The sequence below is a fragment of the Ciona robusta genome, chromosome 11 (genome assembly GCF_009617815.1).
Source record: "Ciona robusta chromosome 11, ASM961781v2".
Taxonomy (NCBI): domain Eukaryota; kingdom Metazoa; phylum Chordata; class Ascidiacea; order Phlebobranchia; family Cionidae; genus Ciona; species Ciona robusta.
This window is the reverse complement of record NC_143245.1, coordinates 4,625,210-4,651,395: the sequence shown is the minus strand read 5'-3', so window position 1 is coordinate 4,651,395 and position 26,186 is coordinate 4,625,210. Positions and strand designations below refer to the sequence as shown.

General features: G+C 33.4%; 1 protein-coding gene across 1 annotated transcript; it reads left to right on the top strand.

The window, feature by feature from the left end:
- The first annotated feature begins 154 nt into the window (after positions 1–154).
- On the top strand, positions 155–24,454 carry LOC149728261 (polyamine-transporting ATPase 13A3-like). The gene is made up of 25 exons (XM_089888193.1): positions 155–323; positions 655–903; positions 4,144–4,256; positions 5,566–5,697; positions 6,283–6,377; positions 7,683–7,791; positions 8,695–8,829; positions 9,609–9,767; positions 10,345–10,534; positions 12,081–12,237; positions 12,965–13,154; positions 13,836–14,012; positions 14,322–14,657; positions 15,135–15,242; positions 15,490–15,696; positions 16,284–16,443; positions 16,836–17,049; positions 17,633–17,705; positions 18,077–18,170; positions 18,591–18,745; positions 19,715–19,974; positions 20,643–20,797; positions 21,680–21,744; positions 23,208–23,426; positions 23,700–24,454. The coding sequence occupies exons 2-25, from the start codon at positions 807–809 to the stop codon at positions 24,015–24,017; spliced, it is 3,918 nt and encodes a 1,305-aa protein (XP_089744319.1). The 5' UTR covers positions 155–323; positions 655–806; the 3' UTR covers positions 24,018–24,454.
- Positions 24,455–26,186: the final 1,732 nt, after the last annotated feature.

Here is a 26,186-nt window from a genome sequence, read left to right as displayed (position 1 = left end):
GGTTCTTTATTTTCTTTTTTTTATCGAGCTTAGTCTTTCGTTTTAGTAAAGGCTAAATTAATACGATGCTATTTATATTACGTGCTCTTTTATTAAAGCTGTGTTTTCTTGTTTGTATAAAAAACGTGCTTGTCATAAACATCGTATCGAAGCGGAAGCCATAGAAAACCCTGACTCTGCATCGTCGTATACTTATATATGCTGATTGTTGCATGTGCCGATGTTAGTGTCGAAATTGCGTTTGTTTGTGTTAAGGAGCTTAAGAAGGAAACACTTTGTTTAGATGTTATTATATACCACGTATGGTGTACACTGGAAATAGGGTAAATATTAAGTATTTTTTTTGTCTAATGTTTTTATAGAGGCGCATGGCGCGCATATATAATATACTTGTAAATTATAATTAAAATGTGTAAAATTATGTGCTTGTTTGATTCTCCTCCCCCCCAAACAAACCCCGTAATTTTTCCCATTTGGAATAAAATACTACGCTGTCCCCGTCCGCTGTCAATTGTGATTAATGTGTTGTTAATCCTTAAATTTAGTAAAAACGTGTCTATATAAATTTTATTAATAGGTGTATTTTGTATTTTCTATTTCCATCTATGTATAAACAAAAAAGTGATGTAATTAACCATGCCTATTTCTTTTCAGAAACCATACCGGAACCATATACTTGTCTTCAAATTAATTACTTTACCAGAAGTAATTTCATTGTGTCATGCATAGCAGTTATTCACAAGTCTTCACGATTTCTAACTCTCGACCTTACTCTTAAACCCCCCTGAATATTCCACAATTTTACCATGCGTACAGAACAGTGTTACATGGCGGAAGAAGAAACATCTGGAAACACTGATAGTGACATCGTCGTGGCCTTATTGCCACAAACTGCAACACAGGGTAAGGTTTTGATTAAAATACATGAAAATTTGAGTTTATTATTTAAACTGTTCTAGTAATAAATAACAAAACCTTATATTAAAAAAATTAAAACTGGTTTTACATTTCAAGGATTTGAAATACCTTTCTCAATATATATAATAATAATCTGCTTATTTTTGCTGATTTAAACAAAATAGGGCATTGGCCAACAGTAGCCCATACTGGCATATTAAACCTTGATAAAAGCAGAATTTGGTGCAAAAATGGGCAGAAAATATTAATTCTTCATAGGAAAACTTGCGCAAAATAGTTGTTAAAACACACCCCACACAAAAAGCAAACTTTCCAAAGTGGAAAGTAATATACAGCAATAAAGGGCGTTTATAATGTCCTGTTAAAGTTTTAAAACTTTTTTATTAAGTCGGTTCTTATTAGCCTATACGAATCGTGAACGTATTAAATGAAAAACCTTAAATGTGTTAAAATAGCTTTTAAAAATTGGTTACTTACTTAGAAAAGGTACAATGTGTATCTTGGTTTTTGAAACCAGACTTGGCGAACTTATTAGTATTGAAAAGAGTCTGAAAAACCGAGTTTGTTTCAATTTTTTGAGCAGTTGCCAATTTATTAAGCCATTTTATGGGGGTTTCAAGTTATTGGGTAAATACATGAAAATTTTTATAGGGGTTTTAATTTTAAATTATTGACTAAATACATAAAAATTAAATCTAAATCAAAAATTTCAGTTCATATATATAAAAATTTAATATCTAGTAGTGATGTACTGAATCGTTAAAAAAACGATTCGGCCGAAACCGAATATTCGGCCATTTGTGCCGAATTAATTCGGCCGAATCAACCGAATCGTTTATGACGTCATCCGAACCTACGGCGACGGGCGGTCGGTAAAAACGACATAAAGGAAAATACTTTATCATGGCACCGTGTCACACACAAGTATCAACAATTTCAATATAAGTCTTTAATGTGGCAATAAAGCGTTGTGGGAAACATTAGTCTCCTAATAACGCGCGTATTTACGAACCAAAACTACAGGGAAGGTAAATCGTTGGGAGAAAAGCACAACGGTGACGTACGAGCGTGGATTAGATAAATTTAATTTTATTGCAACACGGACGAGCAGTTAATTCGAGAACTTAAAAATTCTATACTGTAACCACGTAACCATTGACAAGACCTGTGTTACGCAAACAAAAAAAATTATTTACTTTTGTGACGAAAAAAACATTGTGTATGAGCGTCCCATTTTACGCTCTGCGTCGGCTTGGGAAATAAAGGAAGACGCATGCGATAGCATACTTTCAACACTTAGTAAGCGAAGCAATCGTTGTGAATTTGTTCTTGTAGAAACCGACGAAATGCTAATCTCAGTCTAATTTGCAAGCAGCCTGTGCCCTGTGGTATATAAATTGTCGGATTTATATGAAATGTTTTTTTGGATTTTGAATGTTACATAACGTAACATGTGTATGTAAATTTTTAAATTTAATATTTTAGGTGTAAAATTAATATCTTGCAACTGGGATTCACGAAACTCTGATTTTCGCGCGGTGCCCAAGAACGACGTTTTTGGCTTCTGTCCAAGCTCGGCCGGGACCATACTTAGCAATATTACATTACAATTTGTGTTGGTTCTAATTTCCTGATAGCTTCGCTCCTCGCACTTATATTTGCATCAATTAAAATTCACATAATCGCGATTTACCTGCATTTATACTACTCACGGTTACTGGCTTAAAACTATACCGAGAGTAAAAAAATTATTCGAAAACTTTACTTTTACATTTTGTATTCTGCTTTGTGCTAAAAATGTGTAGGGGATCGTGCGCAGACGCGTGCCCTATTTAGAGAGAAAAAGCGAGTGTTTCTTTATCGACGATCGGGAGCAGACGCGTGCACTATTAAGAGAGAAAAAGCGAGTGTTTCTTTATCGACGATCGGGAGCAGATTCGGTCGCGAATGTGACGAAGTTTATCAAAGTGCGCGTGTGCCATAGCCCATAGAACCGTATCCGAAATGATTAGCATTGCTATAAAGCATGCCGATTAATTGATTTAAACTTATTTGTTGCAAATAGTCTTTAATTCTTATCTCACAAATTGCGCAAGTTCTTGCTAATCGTATCTATATTGTCTGTGAAAAAGTTCGGTTTTTGCCGAATCTTTACGCACGATTCGGCCAAAACCGAATCTTTGTCAAAATCGCTGATTCGGCCGAATAAATTCGGCAAACCGAAACTTCGGTACATCACTAATATCTAGCAAACCTGGTCAAAATATATTAGGAACTGACTTAATAATAGAGAATTTTCAAACTGTTACAGCATTTTATGAACACTTTATATCTATATACTAGGCTATAGGCTGGTATATGCTGAATTATATCATGTGGCGCAATAGCCAAGGTGCCACTTATCAAGAAATAGCGCTCACGTCAAATACTAGGTTAGATTGTACAATTAAACAAGGCTTTTTATATCCAAACATAACATAACATTGGTGGTAGTGAAGAACTCCCCTTAACTGCCCACAGTGTGGAATACTCTGCCAGTATTAGCAAATTTGTTCAGTACATAAACAATGCATATATGCTGCAGAATATGGAGCAAAGAATTTCTAGTTAAACATTACTGGACTCCCATTATGGGAGGCATTTGATTGTGCAGCTCCGTGTTACAAATTACCTAGGCCTGTATAATAGAATGCCAAATCATGCTGGTGTTCACTAAGTATACAATTCTGCCTTTAAGTGCTGAGCTTATTTAAGTAGTGTATCTGGGGTATTGTTAAAGAGTTTTAGTTTAGTCAGTATCAATGAATGGATGTATAAACTAGGAATTAATAATAAAGCCTATACAAACACATAAGAACTTGTTGCCAAGCATAGTATAAAATAAATATGCATCCCACATAATAATTTGTGCTAAATTGAAATGTAAATAGGCTATATTATATATATAATGTTTTGGTTAAAATCAATAAAAATGAAAATAACTGAAGAATTTTCCAGAATGATGATAAATTCTGGCGGTATAAATTGGTTGAGCCAAAATAATTTTAGATTTTAAATCTGCTAAAAACAATGTATATTTATATACAAAAAATACAATATATATTATATATATATATCTATATACCACAGAAACAGTATTTAGAAATACAAAATAAGTAAATTATGAAATTACACTTTTATCATTTTTTATTTAGGTATGAAATAGAATAATAGTTATGCTTACAGGAGTTGCAGAGAGCATCACGCAATGTACTGTCAACCCAGATTCTACATCTGAGTTGATATGTTATGGATACCAGAGGAGTTATTGGAAATCTATTATTGCTGGACTTTCTGTTGTAAGTATATCTGCCCAGTCGGTGGTTTTCTAATTGTTGCAACTCATAATGCTTAGTTTGTGTATATTATAGTAGGATGGGAGAACATGTGACTCCTTTTCATTCTGTTTTTTTTTTGTCCGATTTAGTAGCAAACAAAAAAACGTTTAAAGAATTATATAACAGTTTTCTTGTGACTTCCATAGACCGTATTTAATTGTTTAAAACACGAACAGAATATTTGGATATTATGTGCTAAAGTTGTCCCGTCTTCCCCCGTCCTACTGTAGCTTTTTTTGTGAGAACTGATATGAAATCTATTTGTAATTGCAATAATTTTGTACAGGAATATTGTTTAAACATTTGTATATAGCTCAAACAAGAATTATATTTAAATCAATTTTCATAAATTAATATCTATAAATTTAAATTTATCTTAACCAAATTTCCATTGACCATGCCATGGTACTACCAAGTCAATCATTGGGTCATTTTTTTAAAATTTATTTCAAACATATTGTGCCTGGCTCCAAGAAACCATGTAATGAATAGAAATAGGAAAGCTTTTAAATATGGCCCAATTTAATGAAATTGCATTTGCATTAATCTAGCTATGAATGAGATACCACTTGCTGGGTGACTTACCATCTGTGGTGCAATCAATATATTGAAGATAAGATTTATGTGTAGACTTTGCACATAATGTTTGCTGAATATGCCGCTATCATGCATAGCATAACAGTTGTAACATTTATTGTTAGGTTAACTTTAGGCCAAGTTAAGTTTGGCAGCAATTTTATGCCAATTAAGAATCTTTGCTGTAAATTTTGTATCGGTACTGTAGTGTTGATTTGGCCTGTCCCAAACATTCAATTATTGTACATAATAAGGGTTAAAGCTATTTTAGCCAGGTGCAACTTGGTAAAGTTTAGTTATATAATATGCATTACAGTTAGATATACATATATATATATATATATATATATTTCTTTCAATTCTTTGACACATATATATATATATATATATATTGATATATAATTAACAAAAAAAATGATAATAAAAATTAGTTGATAGTAAAATTTAATTGACCCTTTTTAAAAATATAAAGTCTGTTTTATACAAATTCTGTCCCAAGTTTTTTGCTGCATAGCGTAACTTTTAAAATTGTATAAACTCAGCATTTCATGAAAAGTTGCCAATATTTTAATTTTTGGCTGTAGATAGACTACTCAATTTTGATCAAAATATTTTTATATAGTTTGCCTTAAAACTAATCTTGGGACCTGGTTGCCTTACACAACTATAAAAAGCCCATAATTTTTAATAACAGTTATGCTCTGGGGGATTTCTTTTGCTTATATTCTACTGGAGACCAGATTGGAAATTACGATGCACGCATACTCGTACTACCATCATGAAATCAAGCCAGGTCCTGCTTCGGACAACAGACGAAACCAATCAAGTAAGATACCTCATTCCCACTGTAGAGCTGGTACTTTAAAATTAAACTGTTTATTTATGGTAAACCTTTTTTGGTCCACTCCTGTACTGTGACTGTTTTTGAATGTAACTTACTTTATCCTCGCGTGGCAGGAAAACGCAAGTTGTTATTACACGGGTTTAACACCTCGTGCCGGTTACGAGTTACCATGTATGTTACTTTGTGGGGGATTTTTTTATGTATGACTGATAAATTTGGACAACCCATTAGTGGCCACTGGGTTGAAGCAATTGCCGTTAAGTGTCTTGCCCAAAGACACATACGCCCAGTCGCCCACAATGGTAGCAGCGTCGAGCCTTGAACCCTTTACAATGGTTACAGACAGGCGCGCTAACCATTATGCCACGGCGCTTTTTTGTGAAGGCATTTATATACCAACTTCATACACAACAGTCCGATTGCCTATTATTGCGTAATTATATGAATATTTACAATATGTTTAAACACACAGTGTAATGTACAATGTTTAGATTACCCTATCCTGCCAAACAATGTAAGCTTTTAATGTAAACAAACATTATGATGCTTTAAATTATATGTTATCAGGTTTTTGTCTCGAAGATTAAAGAGATTCCCTTGGAATTGGCGAATCTGATTTCTTTAAGATATGCTTCACCTCATCTAGCTGACTTGCAACCATGGTATGCATAATATGATAAAGAAATTGCAATTTTTACTTTAGCACTGATATTGCCTGTAGCGATGCACAATACATTTTTTATTATGTGAGTCTGTAAGATATAAATTATTTTAGATTTATTTCAAAATACCAATTCAGTATTCTGTTTAATGACAATTAGGGCTGTGGAAAAGTTAACGGTTAACCGGTTAACCGAACCTATTCGGTTAACCGCTAACGAAAAGTTCGAGTCGTTAACCGAACCATGACGTCATAGGGCATAAACGTATATCAAAATCTGTCTTATTTACACGAAAGGCACGTGTTCGTGTTCGTTGATTGTTGTTTTGCAATAAGACAGGGTGCGCAGGGACGCTGTTGCTTTGATCGTGCCCTACAACGGCGATTACGCCATCAATCTTGATTGTTAATACCGCAGGCTAACTAGTTTTGCAACATTATATTGGTGTAATACACAACTTAAATGTTTTCCTCAGTCAAGCAGCGTGTTTATTACGAAAAAGCAGGCATTCACACGTGGATTCAAGCATCATAATAGCGATTGTTTGACCTGGCAATTGATTACGACATAATAGCAATTCACACGTTAATAACTGCGTCATAATTGCAATTCACACGTTGATTATTTAGAGGGCAGGTGTTTTAAAACAGGTTTAAATACGAATAAGAAAGCATTACTTTGACCTTAAGAACGTTTGCCCGTGTATTGCAAGCATAGTCCATACGTTCGTCGTAAAGTTGCCTTTAAATTCGCGAAAGAAAAGCGATAAACAAGACGCTTTTATTAGGATTACACTTGTATCGGTTAACCGGTTAACCGGTTAAATCTGAACGGTTAACGGTTAAACAAAAATTGGGAAAATCCACAGCCCTAATGACAATACTTTGGTTCTGTTCATTTGTATAAACGATGGACGTATAACAACTTGGTAAACTTTATTTACATTTAAAACTGACATATAGTAGGGCGAGGGAAGACACCTTTTTAATCTATTTTCTCTCAATTGGTAGTAAACAAAAAAAATAAAAGAATCATAAACCGTACCCTCACGACTGCCATAGACAGTTGTTAATTTTTAAAACGCGATCAGGATATTTAAATATTATGTACTAACGGTGTCCCATCTTCCCCCACCCCACTATGCATATATACTAAGTTTAATTATTATGGTGTCACCCCTGTTTTAAAATTTTTGGCATCGATTAACCCCAGGCACTCAACTTTATCCAAATGGCCATTCATTTCTATTACTAAGCCTATCTAAGTAATCACTTAAAAAGTATTTTTACAACTTATTTTTTACAGCACCGATAACGAAGCTCTGGTAGATTATGGGACAGACACTTCATCTGGCCCTGCTGTCATCTGTTTTAAGCACCACTCCTTAAAGTATATCTGGAATAAAACGTTAGCGGTAATTACTATAATGTTAGTGGTATTACATGCATAAGAAAAGTATCCAGATTGTAATTACTAGGTTATTTAAGTTACTGATTACATTTGATATCTGTACAGTAACCAGAGCACTGGTCCAGTAACTACAGAAACTGGGTTTAAGGCTAGATGCCACCACCATTATGGGTGTATGTGTCTTTGGGCTAGAAAATTAAAAAAAAGTTAAATAAATATAGTATTACGGGAAACAAACAATCAACTACAAACATAGACACAACACAAGGTTTTACATTTTTTAAATAAATCTAAGGTGGCTAATATACAGACATCCATTCATAGACATCAAACATAGAAAACTTCATTGATTAATTTGGCGAATACAGTATTCATAGGCTCTGCTCGTTTGCATGGACACTTAACAGCAGTGTAAAGATGTTTTAGGCTTAAAACTGTCATAGGAGGTCCCTCTGTTTCAAAAGTTGGTAGCAAAGTCACCCCCATAACAGTAAGATGCTACAAAAGTTACTTGGTAACCAATAAGTGGCATGCAGCCAAGTGTATAAAAAGGAATGTGTCCTATGTTGTACCTTTTAAAGTTGCCCTTGTATACATCATTGATTTAAGTTGATTGCCCCTCTCCCACACAACAATATATTTAGAATTGTCTGCTGTCAGGTACTCTATAATATAGTAGAGTGGGGTAAGATGGGACGCCTTTTTAACACATAATATCCAAATGTCATGATCGCGTTTTAAACAATTAACAACGGTCTATGGAAGTCGTGAAGATACGGTTTTATAATTCATTGAATGTTCTTTGTTTACTACCAAATGAAAAGAGAAAACTAAACGAAAAGGTGTCCCATCTTCCCCCACCCTACTATGTTGTAACTTTTCTAACATCACAAATCATATTATCCAGACCTTTATTGAGCTTGGTGGATTGGACAAGCAAGCTACTCTTGAACAAATTCATCAAGATTCTACAAACGGTCTCCAACCTGAGGATAAGGACAACAGGTTGCAACTATTTGGACCAAACGTGATCACTGTTAAAGTAAGACTTTATTTTGTTAAACGACCAATTTATGCATATTACAGTGTTTTTTTAAATATTTTGTTAATATATTTACTATTTTTTTAAAAATTTATGTAAAAAAATATTATTATTTATGTTCTACGTTAGATAAAAATGAATGAACATAAGCTTATAAGCAAGCCAATGAAGGTTATAAAACAGGAGTAAATTCTATCATACATCTCGTGCCCAATTCTTTAACTTCGTGTCCAAATAATTCTGCTTATATGACTGAAAAACAACCTGTTAGTGACTTATGGGTTGTAGCAATAAATCAAAATGTTAGTTTAAAATAGGGCTGTGGAAAAGTTAACGATTAACCGGACCTATTCGGTTAACCGCAACGAAAAGTTCAAGTTGTTAAGTGAACTATGACGTCATAGGGCATACCTTATATCAATATCTGTCTTATTTACACGAAAGGCACAGGTTCGCGTTCGTTGATTGGTTCTTCACGATAAGACAGAGTGCGCATGTACGCTGTTGCTTTGATCGTGCACTACAACGGCGATAACGTCGTCAATTTTGATTGTTAATACTGCAGGGTAATAAACAAGACGCTTTTATTAGGATCACACATGTATCGGTTAACCGGTTAAAAGTTAAAACTGAACGGTTAACGGTTAAACAAAAATGGTAACATTCACAGCCCTAGTCTTTACTAAAGGCCACACTTAGTCACTATGGTAGCATCAGCAGTGTGTTTATTGTGCTTGTTAGTAGATTTGTGTGTTTATGTTAGTCTTCTTGTTTCACAGATTCCAGCATACCTGCAACTTCTTTTGTTTGAAATTTTAAATCCGTTTTATGTTTTTCAACTCTTTGCTGTCATCTTCTGGGTGCTTGACGAATACGAGATTTATGCATCAGCGATATTTGTAATGTCCGTTATATCAGCGGTTACGTCTTTAATAGAGGTGAATGATGGTTTAAAACTTGACAGTGGATATTAGGTTTACGAATACACCATAAATGTTATAACTTGACTGTGAGCATGAGGTGTATGAACACATCAACACATTACAATATGTGTGAATATATTCTATAAAATGCATATGTTCTCACTGGACAGTGCATAGGAGGTCTATGAATACACCACAAATGTTATAACTTGACTGTGAGCATAAGGTGGATTAACACATTACAAAATGTAAAAGTTTGCTATGAAAAATTGTCACCTTTGTTCTAACTGGACAGTGCATATGAGGTCTAGAGTCTATGACTATACCCCAAATGTGAATTGCAACACAGCTCAGGTCCCATAAATACATTTCCTCACACCCATAAGCATAGCGTTAGGGTTGCCCACTGTCCAGGATGGTTTCTTGTATTTTATCACCCCAGTTGTACACCTTAAAATTGGTCTCTACTGTTAGCATAGAGAAAAAGGCAGAGACAAAATCTATTGTGTTCGCTACATTAATCAATGTGGTTCCCTATGTCTGACAAAGATTTTACCATTTTAAAAATCGTGATGCCTGCATTCACACACAGGTTCGCAGAGAACGCTTTAAACTGCATCAGATGGTTGAATTTCATAATGAAATGAAGGTGCAGGTCCTACGTCAAATAAACCAGGATCCTCAAGTTACTGAGATTTGGTCCAAAGACCTGGTTCCTGGCGATGTGCTTGTGGTGCCACCTAGCGGTATGCAACTCGCTTGTGATGCAGCACTTGTGTCTGGTGAGTCAGCATATTTTAGATTTTAATTTAATTTCGTTAAATGGGCTATGTTTAATATTTTTTTAAATTTAATTTTATTAAGTTTGTTCAATACCATAAAGTAATATCGCTGCTATGTATGGTGTGGTTTTAAGTAGCAAAACTGCTGCCATGGTGGTTACAGCACTTGCCTCATTACCAAAACAACTAATCTTAAATGCTCCACCCAAGTGATCACTATTTGATTGTCCAATTTTGTTTGCAAAACAGAAGGCAACAAATGTAATTTTTTAATAAATTTAGATACTGAGTCTGTAAGTGAGGATGTGTACTGTATGGAATAAAACACCTGCGTTATAACTTCACAAGTTGTCCCCACTATTTGAGAATAACAATAGTAAACATATAGAATAGATGAAAATGAGTGTAATATGATATAGAGTCGCAACATTTTCTTAGATTTGTGTTTTAATTTTTTTGTTTATTGTTTTGTTTATATTTTGTTCATGTTTTGTATAAGGTTTTGTCAACAAATTATGTATCGAATTTTCCACAAGTACACTATTATTGTTAGCATAAACTGCATAAGCATATTAATATAGTAGAGTGGGGGAAGACGGGACACCTTTAGCACATAATATCCAAATATTCTGATCCTGTTTTAAACAAATAACAACGGTCTGTGGAAGTCGTGAGGATACAGTTTTAAATTCTTTGATTGTTCTTTGTTCACCTCAAAAAGTGACCAGAAAATGGAATAAAAAGGTGTCCCATCTTCCCCCACCCTACTATGCAATTTACAATTAGTATTATGCTAAGGTGTTGGCATGATGACAATCAATTAGATTTTATTAAAAAAAGCTTGTATACCTAAACCCTTCATGTTAAACCAGTTTATCATAAACTCTCTGCCTACTCTGATTTCCTACCAGAGCTTAGTAACATAAACAACCTGTTTTCAGAGAAAAATGTCTAGTATAACACAAGGCTTCTCTGTGATTATGTTTCACATTTAAATTTTCAATGTGTTTTGTTCAAAATATATGAAAACTAGTAAGTAATTACCATTAGGTATTTATACTACAATAGTTGATAAATAGTATTTTTTAAATAGTATTTTTATTAAATATAAGTTTTGTTGTTTAATTTCTGGTTTGTTTTTTTAAGCTGACTGCCTAAACTGTTATTTAATGTAATACCACATTGTTCCAATACAAAACACAAGCCTAATACAACAGTATCATATTTATACATGTAACGCAAGGGTACATCGTGCATGAGGGTGAAATGCCACTCAAAGTTTAAAACAAAGAAAACATGTTTCAGACCCCTAGGTTTACACCTAAAACAACTTTTACCTTCCTGTTAGATCTACATACATTTCCCACATAAATTAAAAAATAGGCCCTAGGCGAGCCGAGGTTTAATTAAGTTACCACAAAATTAGTGTCTTATATTTAACGAAAACTGCATTTTAGCAATATTGTCCCAGATTTTGTCTAGCATTCAAAAACGAGACTCCAATAATTCTAATTATATTTTATTTAAAACTATTTTCCCCACATAGGTACTTGCATAGTTAACGAAAGTATGTTGACTGGAGAAAGTGTTCCTGTGACCAAAACACCGCTACCAAGTGGCGAGAATGAATTAAAGGACATCTATGATACGACACCCCATAAGCGGCATACTCTGTTTTGTGGAACTGAAGTTTTACAAACTAGGTTAGTTATGCCCCTACTGTACGGGTCGTGTCTTTACGCACACTTTTATTTTATTATAACTTTAACTGGATAATAATTAAACAAAAATGCCTCGTTTGTCTGCGAGGTGTAGCGACCACGCTTATTTTCTTGCAACTAAATGTAAACAAGTATTTAACTGTAAGCGTGTTTTAATAATTGTTGTTTTGTCGATATATCTTATCTTTTGGTTTAAAATATTTTCAAATATTCGCTACCGTAATCAAAGAGACAAATAAAGTGATTATTTTTTATTCTATGTGAGTGTGGTTCTACAATACCAAAGTTGTTCCTATCCTGGCATTCTGGGTGCTACAACCCATTGTGAATACTGGGGCTACCACCCATTGTAGACACTGGGTTGGAGCACTGTTTGTTACTAATATATTATGTATTGCCCAAAAACAAATAAGTGGGCACTGTTATCCGTATCGGTTCCTGAACCTGGTAACCTTCCGTTACAATGACGGATACATTTCATGACTTGGCACAATTAAGAAACCATTTCAGAGTAATAGAGTTATATTTTCTTGGGCAGTATTTGTATTTTTGCCATTTTCCCAATTTTTTGTAGATGGTTTTAGTTTTTTTTAAAAAAAACAAAAAAACTAAAACAATTAAAAATAAAGACAATTGTATATCATATATGAGCTCCTATGTTTTTATTTAAGCTACATGACCATTCAGTTTCCATATACTTAATTTTCAGGTTCTACCGTGGAGAATTAGTTAAAGCTGTTGTAGTTCGTACTGGCTACCATACTGCCAAGGGAAAGCTTGTGCACAGTATTTTGTATCCAAAACCAGTGGATATGAAACTTCTAAGGGATGCTTATCGATTTGTGGGATTGCTTTTTACTATTGCTATGGCTGGATTTGTATACACTGTAGTGATAATGGTAGGTAAAAGGTTATAACTTGTTTAGTTTCATATTGTAAAGTGCTCCGACTGTACGTTTTGAAATTCAATCATGTTTTGCAATTTTTTATTTGTGAAATCTTTATTTATTTTGCTTTTCAACCTTTTTGGCGCATAAGCCTAGTCTCCAATATAAATTATAAGTTATTAGCAAGTTTTGACACCTCAATTTCTGAAACTACATTTCACACAACTGTTTTTAAGCAATTAAAGTGTTTTTTTGCAAAATAACGTTTAAAAGCATTTTAAAATAATATTTAAAGCGCAGAAATTAATCGATAACTCAACTGGATAATTTTTTTTTTTAAACTGATATGATTAAAACGCACGTCCGTATGACTCCTTATAAGGTCATGGATAAAGACAGCTTTATGATCAGTTTCAACAAAAAAAAACTTTACTTTCTGTTAAAAATCTGCTTTTTGTGAAAAATTGACATAAGATTAACCTAATAGTGTTTAAATTTTGCATTATTATTCTACATTAAGTAACATACATGGTAACTCGTAAGCTGACACGAGGTGTATGAACACCCGTGTAATAACGACTGTCATTTTCCGGCCACGCGAGGATAAAGTAAGTTACATTACTTACATTTTTATTCACGTAAAGTTAGAAAAAAAATATTTTGTCAAAACACTTCAAACTTTTTACTTTACAGGCGAACGAAGGAGAATCTATTCAGGAGATTTTCTTCAGTGCAGTTGACCTGATAACAATATCAGTTCCCCCTGCATTACCACTGGCTATGACCATTGGCATCATATACGCTCAGTTAAGGCTCAAGAAACAGAAGATACATTGCATCAGTCCTCAAAGAATTAACATTAGTGGACAGGTATATAATCTATGTAAAAAATTGTCGAAATTTTTTCAATTATTTGTCAAAAGTAACTTAACTTATATAAGCATTTAGGAGTATTAATTTGTTGACACCAAAATTCCCAAAAAACTTAAAATTCGAAAAAAAAACTACCATTATATTAAATAGCAAAATATAAAAACTTTACAATAAAAAATAAGTTCTGTATTTTCACACAGGTTGATGTAAACATTGAAGTATATTTACATAATGAAAAATTAAAAATAGCAACCGGTGCAACCAATTTTCATTTTTTTTAATTAAAACTTTTTTATTTACACACAGGTTGATGTTGTAGCTTTCGACAAGACGGGGACAATGACTGAGGACGGTTTAGACCTTTCCCATATCATTCCAAGTTTGTTAAAAACCAGCCCAACCAGCAACATGCGACCTGGTGACCCTGGGACACTTGACCTCGTGACCCCCGAATCAAGCACCCCGTCCTTTCACCTTGTTATTGACCCCGAGAATTTGACAAACGAGCTCAACCCTCAAGATGAGTTACTACAGTGTATGGTGACTTGTCATACTCTCACAACTATTGATGGAAAGGTATTGGGGGATCCTCTCGATCTGAAAATGTTCGAGGCCACCAAATGGTCAATTGTTGAACCTTCGGTGAGTTGAGTTTTTGTTTTGTGCTCAAAGTTTGGTGTTTGCACATGTGTACCATTTAATAAAAGTATATGTACTTAACCGTTTAATGTGAATATGTACATTGCGTTTCTAAGAATAATTAAGTGTTTTTAGCTCTTGGCCACAGTTAGTACATTGGGAAAATGGACTACACCCTGATTTCATATAATATGTCTTTCCATATTCTATATAGAAACCTAGAAACCTAGAATATACATGTATGTTCTAAGGGGAGTAAACCTTCAATGGTGGTATGACAAAAGCATACCGAGAAAAATACATGTGCGCTGTTTAAAATATTAAGGTATTTTGTATGATTCTAGTTGAAGTCAGCTGTTTTAATGATTCCTTTTTCATATGTGTGCACTTTGTGTATGAGACACAGTATACAAAAAAAATTATTTTTAACAAAAAGTTTTGAAATTTTTTTTTAATACGTAAAAGTATTTCTACCACTAGGTGGAAGATGAGAGCAAATATGATCAACTACAAATAACTTACTTTCGCCCCCCAGTGGAGAAAATTGACGAGACATTGGTTGAATCAATCGACTTACAAAATGGACAGGTGACAATAACAAATAATTAAAAAAGTTAAAATGATATTTTTTTCAACCAAGAAAAGTGTGACCGCTAAACGCAGTTAATATTTTTTTTTTAAATTTAATTTAAAAAGGTTAATAAACAAAAAATATTACATCGACTGTAGACAGGCGTAAAAACAATAGTTTTAAAAAAGATAAAAAGTTTAATTGAAAAATTCTAAGCTATAATAAAAAATTTAACACAACTCCTTATATGGTGGTGTCTCACAGTCCCCACCTAGAGGAAGTTCGTCGCATGATATCGGGATCGTTCGTCAGTTTCCGTTCGCTTCCACGCTCCAGCGAGCAAGCGTGATCGTTCGAGCATATCGAGCAAAACCGAAAGAAATGAAAGTTTACCTCAAGGGGGCGCCAGAGATGGTGGCGAGCTTGTGTGCGCCGTCGACTGTCCCGAACGATTTTCACCAAGTTTTGAAAGTAAGATTATATTATTTCTATTTTTGTAGCCTGCAATTTAATCTCTCAGCAAAAAAATTTTTTTGGATCCGATATATTTGGGTATTTTTATTTTAATTAACATTTTTGTATGTATTATCACCTTTTTCTCGATCTTAAAACTGATATGATTAAAACGCACGTCCGTATGACTCCTTATAAGGTCATGGATAGAAACAGCTTTATGATCAGTTTTACCAAAAAAATCTTTATTTTCTATTTAACTGTCTTTTTAGCAAAAAATTAATATAAGATTTAATAACACTAGTATTTCAAATATATAAATGGTTAATCGCCAATAATTTTGCATTTGTTCAACCCTATGTAAAAAAACATAAAAATATGCGTATTTTTTAACTTACGGTGGCTGTACACAGTATCCGGCATGTGAATTCGCTTGCGAAGTCGTATGCAAACCCATTACCAAGTTTCGCATGCGGCAGCGATATCCGCAAACAGACAAAACAGACAAAAACGGACGAATTCCGGATACTGTGTACAGCCACCTTTATGGGTATTTTTTAACTCATGCTTATAAAATATGCGAATTTTTTTTCATATTCCACCAGAACTATACACAACAAGGGTTTCGAATGATCGGAATGGCTTGTAAGGACATTTCACTCACGTGGTTGAAAGCTCAGAAAATCGAACGTTGCGCAGTTGAATGCGACCTCAAATTCCTTGGCTTAATTGCGTTGCAGAATAAACTGAAACCTCAATCTAAAGGTAAGTTTAAAAAATGATTATATATTTTATATAATAGTTTGGGTGAAGTTTATATATCAATCATATCTGTATACTGTGGGTTGGGGGAAGATGGGACGCTTTTCATTTTTTTCTCTAGTCCCATTTTGTAGTAAACAAAAAACATTCAAAGAATTATAAAACCAAATTTCCGCGACTCCCATAGACCATTGTTAATTGTTTAAAACACGATCATGGTGTTTTGATATTTTCTGCTAAAGGTGTCCTATCTTCCCCCCACTCTACTATATATTTTGTTTTTTGGGGGGGAACTAGTCAAAAAATGGATACATTGATACCAATTTTCAAATTAACATTTTAAGATTTTGCAGTTTTTTTTTTTTAAATTATTTAGTTAATTATTTTAAAAACAGGTGCTTTGGAAAAACTTGATACCGCCAATATTCGTAGCGTGATGGTGACAGGGGACAATTTGCTAACAGCCCTCAGTGTTGCGCATGAATCTGGTATGATACGCCCCAGTGAGCACGTACTGCTTGCTACAACAACTGAAGCCACGGAAAATTTACCGGCAACACTGAAATGGAAATATGCGGAGAACACTGGAAGATCTAGGTCTTGTTCCAGGTAAGTTAGGATTTTAAACCGGACTAAACATGGAGAAACTTGTTTTTATGCTTTACTTTTTTAACAAAGATGCTTATCAGATATACCCCAATATGGCGCTTATTTATGAAAAAGCGAAAAATAACTAATTTCATCAGTTATAGGGCTGTAAATTTTCCCATATTCTGTTTATCTCTTGACCGGTTAACCGATACAAGTATAATCCCAATAAAATCGTCTTGTTTATCGCTTTTCTTTCGCGAGTTTAAAGGCAACTTTACGATGTACGTATGGAATATGCTTGCAATACATGCCAAACGTTTTTAACATCAAATTAATGCTTTCTTATTCGTATTTAAACCTGTTGTAGAGCACCTGCAGGCTAAATAATCAACGAGTTAATTGCAATTATGACGTATATAATCAACTTTACGCCAGAGCCTTACTAAATTTAAGTAATCATCAATCGTTCAAATATACGAGATCAGATTGGGGTCATATTGTTCAAATTTATTACAAGTTTTTATGTTTATTCACTTTTTGCACTATTAATGGAATTTACGTTCTAAATAAATAATAACGTGAAATAATATTTTACCTATAGGTCTTCATTCTCTTCTTCCGACGAAATAATTTCAAAAAAAGATCGTTCTGTCTCGTTATGCATGGGTGAACAGGTATGCGTGATGTCATAATGAACAAAATGACGTAATATTACGAAACATCAAAACTGAAATGATTATAACGCACGTCCGTATGATGTCATAATGATATCTATTCGTTTTATGATCAGTTTCAAATCTACATATTTATAAATTTCTACTTATTTATAGAAAGTGGAGAGTCTTGAATTTAGACCTATTTAGATACTTTAAAAAATCTAAAATATATAAAAACCCCTGAAATAAAAATACCTTTTACTTATACATACCTTCTAAAAATATCCGCCCCCCCCCCCCCTAAAAAAAATTACCTGAAATTGTGAAATAATGAGATTTTTAGTGTCTATGAATACTATGATGTCATAATACAATGTATTTCATCACAGATGGCACCGAAGTGGCATCTTGCTGTGTCGGGAAAAGATTTCGAGACAATTCAAAATTATTTTCCAGAATGGATTGAAGTATTATCCGTAAAAGGTAATTTAAATATAGAAATCCTATAAATTATCTGTAGCATGACAATACAGCTAGCGGCAACAGCATAAACAATATAGAAATCTTATTAATTGAGCTTTAACATGGATATCTTATATAATGGGTCTATTTTAAATTTGGCGTAACTTGAGATCGTAAAAAATATCCTCCAGAAGACTTTTTTAGACTGTTTAAACATATAGTATAGTACTGTGGGGTAAGATGGGACAACTTTAGCACATGATATCCAAATATCCTGATCATGTTTTAAACAAAATTACAACAGTCTATGGGACTCGTGAGGATATGGTTCTATAACTCTTTAAATGTTTTTTGTTTGTTTACTGTACAAAATAGGACGAAAAATAGAATAAAAAGGTGTCCCATCTTCCCCCACCTTACTATATAATTAATATAACACAGGTACTGTATTCGCACGGATGTCACCCGACCAGAAGACAGAACTGATGGCGAACTTACAATCAGTAGACCATCACGTATGTATGTGCGGGGACGGTGCTAATGATTGTGGAGCGCTTAAACGAGCTCATACGGGCATCTCGCTATCAGAACATGAGGTGTGTTATGTTTTTTACATCAGTACTGTTTGTACTTTTGTGTGTTTTTATGCGGTTGTTTAAGAGTTACTACATAATGTGTGTGTTTGGGCTTCCCGGGTGTTGGAGTAATGGGCTAAATCTTGCCTAAATTACAGGCCCTTGACAAGGACCTCACACTTAAAGAGTAGAATAAAATGATGTGTTTTATGTCAGTGTTTCTCAATCTTTTTGCATATACTTGCTATTTAGGTGAGGTCCCATGGCAAGGCTAGGGTTTAGGCTACAGTACGCCTATTACCCCAACACCTAGACAAAATAGACTTTAATTGATTTTTTTGATATTATTTTGATTTTTTAAATTATTTTGATTTTTTTGATTATTTTTGATACCTAAATATGTTTAATGAAAAAACACGAAGAAATGTTTATGTCGAAACTGAAATGATTATAACGCACGTCCGTATGATGTCATAATGATATCTATTCGCTTTATGATCAGTTTCGAACATAAATATCATATTAACAATTCAAACCTTAGACCAGACGCCAAAACGTAGTTATTCCAGCCCAGTGGTCACTAATGGTTTATGCGAATTATTAGCCTCATTCAAAATATTAAAATAAAACACATACCAATTTATTTGCTCTACCACCAAACGTAAGTATAAATAATAATAACTTTATTTTTCTCTTTGATTACAGTAGCAAAGATTTAGAAATATTTTAAACGAAAAGACAGGATATAGCGACAAAACAACAGTTGTCAAAACACGCTTACAGTTAAAAACATATTTACATTTAATTGGAAAATATTCTCCCCATATATTTTTATTTAGGAAAATATTTTTATTTATATTTAAATGGAAAAAAATAAGCGTGGTCGCTACACCTAGCAGTTAAAAACATATTTACATTTAATTGGAAGAAAATAAGCTTTATACAAAAAAAATCACAAAAAAAACCCCAACAGACAAATTTCCTCGACAGGCTTCTGTGGCTGCACCTTTTACTTCACACACTGATCTTGGCATCGAGTGCGTTCCTACATTAATCCGTGAAGGTCGTGCAGCTTTAGTGACTTCGTTTGGAATGTTTAAGTTCATGGCTCTGTATTCACTCATTCAGTTCTGCACCATAACCATACTGTATTCTGAATTGTCAAATTTGAGTGACTTGATGTACCTTTACATCGATTTGATTATTATTGATGTGGTCGCGGTCACCATGTCAAGGAACCATGCATGCAAGTATGAGGGTTAATATTTATATTTAAAATTTTTAGTGTTTTTTACTATTTGAAAACAAATTTTTAAATTCAAAAAAAGTTTCGTTTTTTATAATTTTTTAGTGTTTTCTTTTTTCAGGATTTATTTTTCAATTTAAAAAAAGGCTTTTTCAATTTTTTTTTTAATTTTAAAGCTTTAGGGATGAGATATATCTTATTAAGTTTTCTGTTTTTAACCAACTGTCACATATTGCTCTCTAGCGACACAGGTGTTTGTGCTAGCTAAAACAACCCATTTGAAATTTGTTTTTATAATAATTGCAAGACTGTATTTTGTTTTTTTAATGGTGTCAACCATCAAATTTTAAATGAACATTTTTCTATTTGAAAAAGGGACTCACGATGCCATTTAGACAAAATATCTTTTGTTATACGATTGGTTGGACTTGATTTTTGTCGTTACATTTTCGTAGCAGTGTAACACCAGATCCTTACTGTATTTCTTTACACAAGAATCGTTCAACTCTATGAGCACCAGATAAGGGCCAGATTATGGAATTTATAACATTACAAATTGTAAAAATAATTTTTTTTTTTTTTTTTCTATTGTAAAAAGTAATAACATTGTAAAAAAAATTTTAAATTTTCTCTAAAAGTTATAATTTTTTCTAAATGTGTTTTTTCCCTCAGGTTCCTTCACAAAAAGCATCCGCCATATAGTTTGGTTTCTTTGGAAATGTTGGTTTCACTTCTTGGTCATATCATACTTCAACTTGGGTTTCAAGTTCTCATTTATTTTTATGTTCGACAACAATGCTGGTTTACAACACTCACACCAGCTCAAGGTAAATAATTATAACTTTTATGATATTACGTTTTTTATTCTTTGTGTGTGAGGTCCTTGTCAAGGACCTGGGATTTAGGCCAGATTTGGTCCATTAGCCAAACACCGCTGCTTATAATTTGAACAACCCATTAGTGACCACTGGGTTGAAGCAATGTCTGTTAAGTGCCTTGCCCAAGGACACATACACCGATCAGTGTTAATACCGTCGCCAAGCATCGAACTGGGAACACTTCGGTTACAATGCCCCTAAACCAGAAACCTAAACAACCTAGCCATGGCGTCGAACTGTTTATATTACGTTAGACCCTAATAATTTTCCTTTCTATGCTATAGCCCCACCAAGCGGTAGTTAAAAAGTCACGTATTACTTTGTCGAATGTCATTGACTAGGCCACTAAGGCTTTTCGTTTATCATTATTCTGTTTTACATCGTGACAAAAAAAACTACATTTTATGCGTTCTGGTTTTATTGACGTGTTTAAGTTAAACTTGATTTCTTATTAAACTACAATGGTCACAACACTGGTTTTGTACCACAATGGTTAGGCCACTTGTATCATTTATACCAACAGGTTCAAATCCCAATGCTGCTACCATTGTAGGCGTATGTGTCCTTGGGTAAGACACTTAACGTCAATTGCTCCAACCCAGTGGTCACTAATGGGTTGTCCAAATTATCAGCCATACAAAAAAACTATCACCCCCAAAGTTACAAACGTGGTAACTCAAAAGTGAGCTTGAGGTGTATGAAACAAAACACCTATGTTAAAATGTTTCCCCACCATGCTAGAGTAAATAAATGACACACGTTCATTATTAATAAAGTGCAGTAACAAAACTATATTAAATAATCACTAAAATCACCACAAATTCTCCGCAGCTCACAACGCAACATTGAACGTAACTAATTGCCCTCAAATTGAAAATGTAGTGGACCAATCAGATGTAAGTATTTAGTGGGTGTGGTATGTGTAGTTTTTGCAACCAACAGTTATGAAGATATTTACAAAGCTATTTACAAATTTATCGTTTCTTGTGCTTTCATTATAAATCTTACACCATCGCAAAGTTTAAAATGCTCCGGATTTGAAAAAGTTATTTCTCTGACAACTTTATTCTCATGGTTTGACATAATACACCAGGCGTGCCCAACCCGTCGACCGCGGACCTATCTCAGGTCGACCGCGACAGGTGTAATAAAAAAAAATCAAAAAATCTGCTGTGGCGTTATAATTGCCAAATCATTAATTTTAACAATACTTTGTACAAAAAATACGGACCGTGTTAAGAGGGCGTACCTGTAACCTGTACGGCAACAGGCAAAAAATCCAATATGACGACTACTATGACGTAACAATCGGAACAATAGCGATTATTTTACAATAATTTCCTTAACCTGGTCTGCATGATTTGTACACTAGTAACTCTCTGTGCTTCAAACTAAGTATTTTTGACTATATTCCCCAAAATTTTGATCCTTTCCGACTTTTAAAAAGCGATCGCAACAAACGTTAGGAGCATGGCAGAGAGATAACGAGCCAAGACCTATCATTTTAACGCTAAATAGGAGGACGATTATTTTTTCCTGTTTATTCGTATTCAAAGCCTGTTTGTTTAATATGCAACGCAACGGTACCGTAGGGCAAAAAAGCAAATCAGGAGCAGCACTTTAGAACGGTACACGGGGCCATGAGAGGGATTTTCCTGCAAAATCACAACTAAGCTAAAGATGATGTGTGAGGTGTGACGCAACAATTGTATGTGTGACGTTTTTCGTTTGTTACATTTTAGTTAGTTTTGGTAACGAAGTCATTGAAATTTGTGTAGTAATTAAAGTAGTTTTGTTGCTGATAAGTTAAAACCATGAGCATGGTTCATTGAACCGCTGCAGTTGCTTATACAGGAGATAAACGCATACAAGAGATATTTCGGCATACGTTGACGCTAGCTGGTAGACCGCGTGCGGTTGGTTAGTTGAAAAGTAGATATTGGGTCGAAAAAGGTTGGGCACGCCTGTAATACACCATGCTTGGTAAGAGTATATAGCATCCCACTACTTAACTGTACAGACAGTACATTTTAGAAACCCATAGCCTATGCTGTTGTCTGTATGTCACAAAACCAAGACAGTAAAGATATTTAATATAAACAGTAAATACAGGAAAATGTTCGGGTATTGAATATTACAATGGTCCATCATTTGATGTAGTTACACATATTTTCTATTCTATGAGGGTGAGGTTCCGCACTGTGGCACACCTAGGATTTAGGCCAGGATTGGCCTATTACCTCAACTCCCAGGGTGAAAAGTGTAGATCGCAAAAAAACCTATAAATTTTTTTGTAACACAATCAACAATTTTTTAAATAATTTTACTACTTCATTATTTAATTTTCTCTCTCTTCCAGGTGGTTGACGATTTCAACGTCCTAACTTACGAAGCATCGGCGCTTTTCTACTTCTCCAGCTTCCTATACATGTCGACTTCTATGGCTTTCTCACGAGGATTTCCTTTCAGGACGCCTATCTATAAAAACTACTTGTTCATTTTTTCTCTCCTCGTGCTCTTGGGTTTTACTCTCTTTATGATCTTCGGTGCTCCTATCGCGTTCGACAACTTCGTTATGGTGGGTTGGTTAGACATTTAAAGATGTCTGTTTTTTAGTATATTTTTGTCTATTTTTGTCTGACATTTTTTTGCCACAGATGTTACATGTGTCAATCTTTTCTTGTACATTTTCATTCTGTTTTGTAGTCCCACTAGGTAGTAAACAAATTACGACTTCCATAGACCGTCGTCAATTGTTTAAAATACGATCAAGATATTTGAAAAAGGTGTCCCGTCTTCAGCTACCCTACTCTATATAAGGTTTCCATAACCCACATGTTACTTGCTGTAGGTCCGGAGGATCCCTGATCCCATCTTTCTTCTTATCCTTGTTGGCATCGCTGGAGGACACTTCGTCGTCGCTGTCTTTTTCGAAATGATCCTTATCGAACGATCGGCAGTTTGGGACCGGATTAGGGGTTCCACCTTTGCAAAATGGGGCAGAAGAACCCCGCCCAAGCGTTTCAAAGTGTTGCAGAGCTATTTTCAAACAGGGGAATCCCCCATGGAAATAGGGGTAATTAACCCCATGTCTTCGTTGGGTTTAACCTTCACGTCCACGATTAAATATGACGCAAAAATCGATTATTGTAAGAAAACTCGTTTATAGCATGAAGCATTAATATTTATAATTCTTATGTTTAAGGTTACCAATAAAGCTGTTATTTTTAATGTCATTTTTTCATGAAGGTGAACCAACACTATATAACCCAGATTACATATACTGATTTCCAGCATCTGGCGTAATAATAAAACAAAAAATATTTGAACATTATTTTTTTTCTTTGGCGATTACATTCACTGTATTTAAAGGATTTGGGATTGTTTTAAATTATTTATTCCTAAAAGAAACTACGTACTTTTATGAATTTAAATTTTTAGAAGTGAAAAATGTGAATATTAAGAGTTTGTATTAAAATTTCATGACATTTTAAATTGAGAGAATGAATTTTGCTTTAATTCATTAGTGTTAAAACTTATCTGTGAAATTTTGTTTCGTTTTATTGTTTAATATTTTAATTGAATAAATGTATGAGCTTGATGGTAGGAACATTATTAAAAAAATGATATAAAAATTTATTTTTTACCTATGAATTTTTTGTGTTTTACCAAATTTAAAAAAAATATTTCTCAACTGAATTGTATAACCAAAGTAAATAATGTAATAAATAGATTTAAGTTTATTGTGCAAGTTTGGTCTGAAATTAAATTAAAGCACCTCAAATTTGGCTGTCTTTGTTTATTCATAAAATTTAGTTTAAAATTATTCATTAATAATTCATAAGATGAGGCAATAGGGCAACAAATAAAGCAGCTTGGTGTAAAAATAAATAGATTTTATTTATGTCACAAAAACCTTTTATTTTTATGAAATTTTTGTCTTAAATCCTATAAATAATAAAAAAGTTAGTTTAAACTAAGGCCTGCCTGTAAAAAATAACAGTTACTCCTAAAAGAATTTAGTTTATGACTAAATTGGTTTCCCCCATTTTTGAATCGAATTAAAAACAATTCAGGATTGGAAGCAAAAATAAATGAATTGCCCTGTTATTGTGACCAAACAATTAAATGAATGAAAATATTTCTTTTTTATTATTTCCTGTGCAAAGTTGTTGTAGTTATATTTAACAATAGTTCCAAAATAGTTTGAGCAAAATTGCTTTTTAAATAAAATTGCTTCCGCTGAAAACTTAATTTTGTTTTTAATTGATGTATTAAACAAATTAATATTAAATAATGTGTCAAACTAAAGGAAAAATAGAATTACAAAATTGAGATGTAGTTTTATTGGAGCTGAATTGTTTGTGTTTTAACTGGTGTAGCAAATTTGTTAGAGTTTAATGTAAGGAACGACATGTCTATAAAATAAAATATATAATAGTATTGTTTACGTGTACATAATGTTTATATTAATATCAGAAATTATCAAACCTTTTGGAACCACAACAAGTTTTATTCTTTGGATCCCCTTTACAGACCAAGTTTTTGAAATCTTTTTTGTTTTATACACCTGTGAAACCATGTGATTCAAATACAATTTTAAATTGAAAATAACTTGTTTAAAATATACTGTTGATGCAGTTTATGAGACCTATTACTCATAGAACCTTAATGCTAATTTTAACATGGCTATTTTAGTGAGATATATTCCAATATAGACTTACCACATAAAGAGTGTTATTTATAACTTGTAAGCATGTGTTATTTGAAGGAATGCTAGCTTGAACAACAGCTCATATGCTCACATCAACTCATTAAATATTCATGTAAAAAATGCACAATATTTTTTCAAATATTAAAATATACAGGGTCATCTGTCACTTTCCTTTCTAAAGGCTCTGAAAATTGAAATTGATGAATTCTTAGGTACTATAATTGTCAATTAAATTTACTCTATAAATAATAGTTATAGATAGTCATACATTAAACTAATAATTATAAGAACGTAAATAAACATTTGCATAAAAGTGCAAAACAACTTATGTTTAAGTTATGAATAAAAATTTTATTATGAATATTATTCAGATACCAATTAAATAAACCTCACACGACCGAAGTTTTTATATTTACCGTATGGATATAAACTTTACGGCTCCAACACCATGAATCATTGTTCATTTTAACGAACGATCGAGATGGGAAGTTGTTCTTTATCAAAGTGAGGATAAACGGAAACGGAGACGCCGGTAGAACACGATACATGAAGTGATTACTGATTACCAAGTCTTGCAGGCTGTCACTTTTTTTTAGGAAAACAGGAAAACAGGAGCAATGAAAA

What these genes read in the sequence shown, in the direction of transcription:
- LOC149728261 (XM_089888193.1), top strand. Translation starts at nt 807, where the DNA reads ATGCGTACAGAACAGTGTTACATGGCGGAAGAAGAAACATCTGGAAAC. An exon ending in CAAACGTGATCACTGTTAAA is followed by an intron (nt 8,830 to 9,608) that starts GTAAGACTTTAT and finishes CTTGTTTCACAG; the next exon opens with ATTCCAGCATACCTGCAACT. An exon ending in ACTGAAACCTCAATCTAAAG is followed by an intron (nt 16,444 to 16,835) that starts GTAAGTTTAAAA and finishes TTTTAAAAACAG; the next exon opens with GTGCTTTGGAAAAACTTGAT.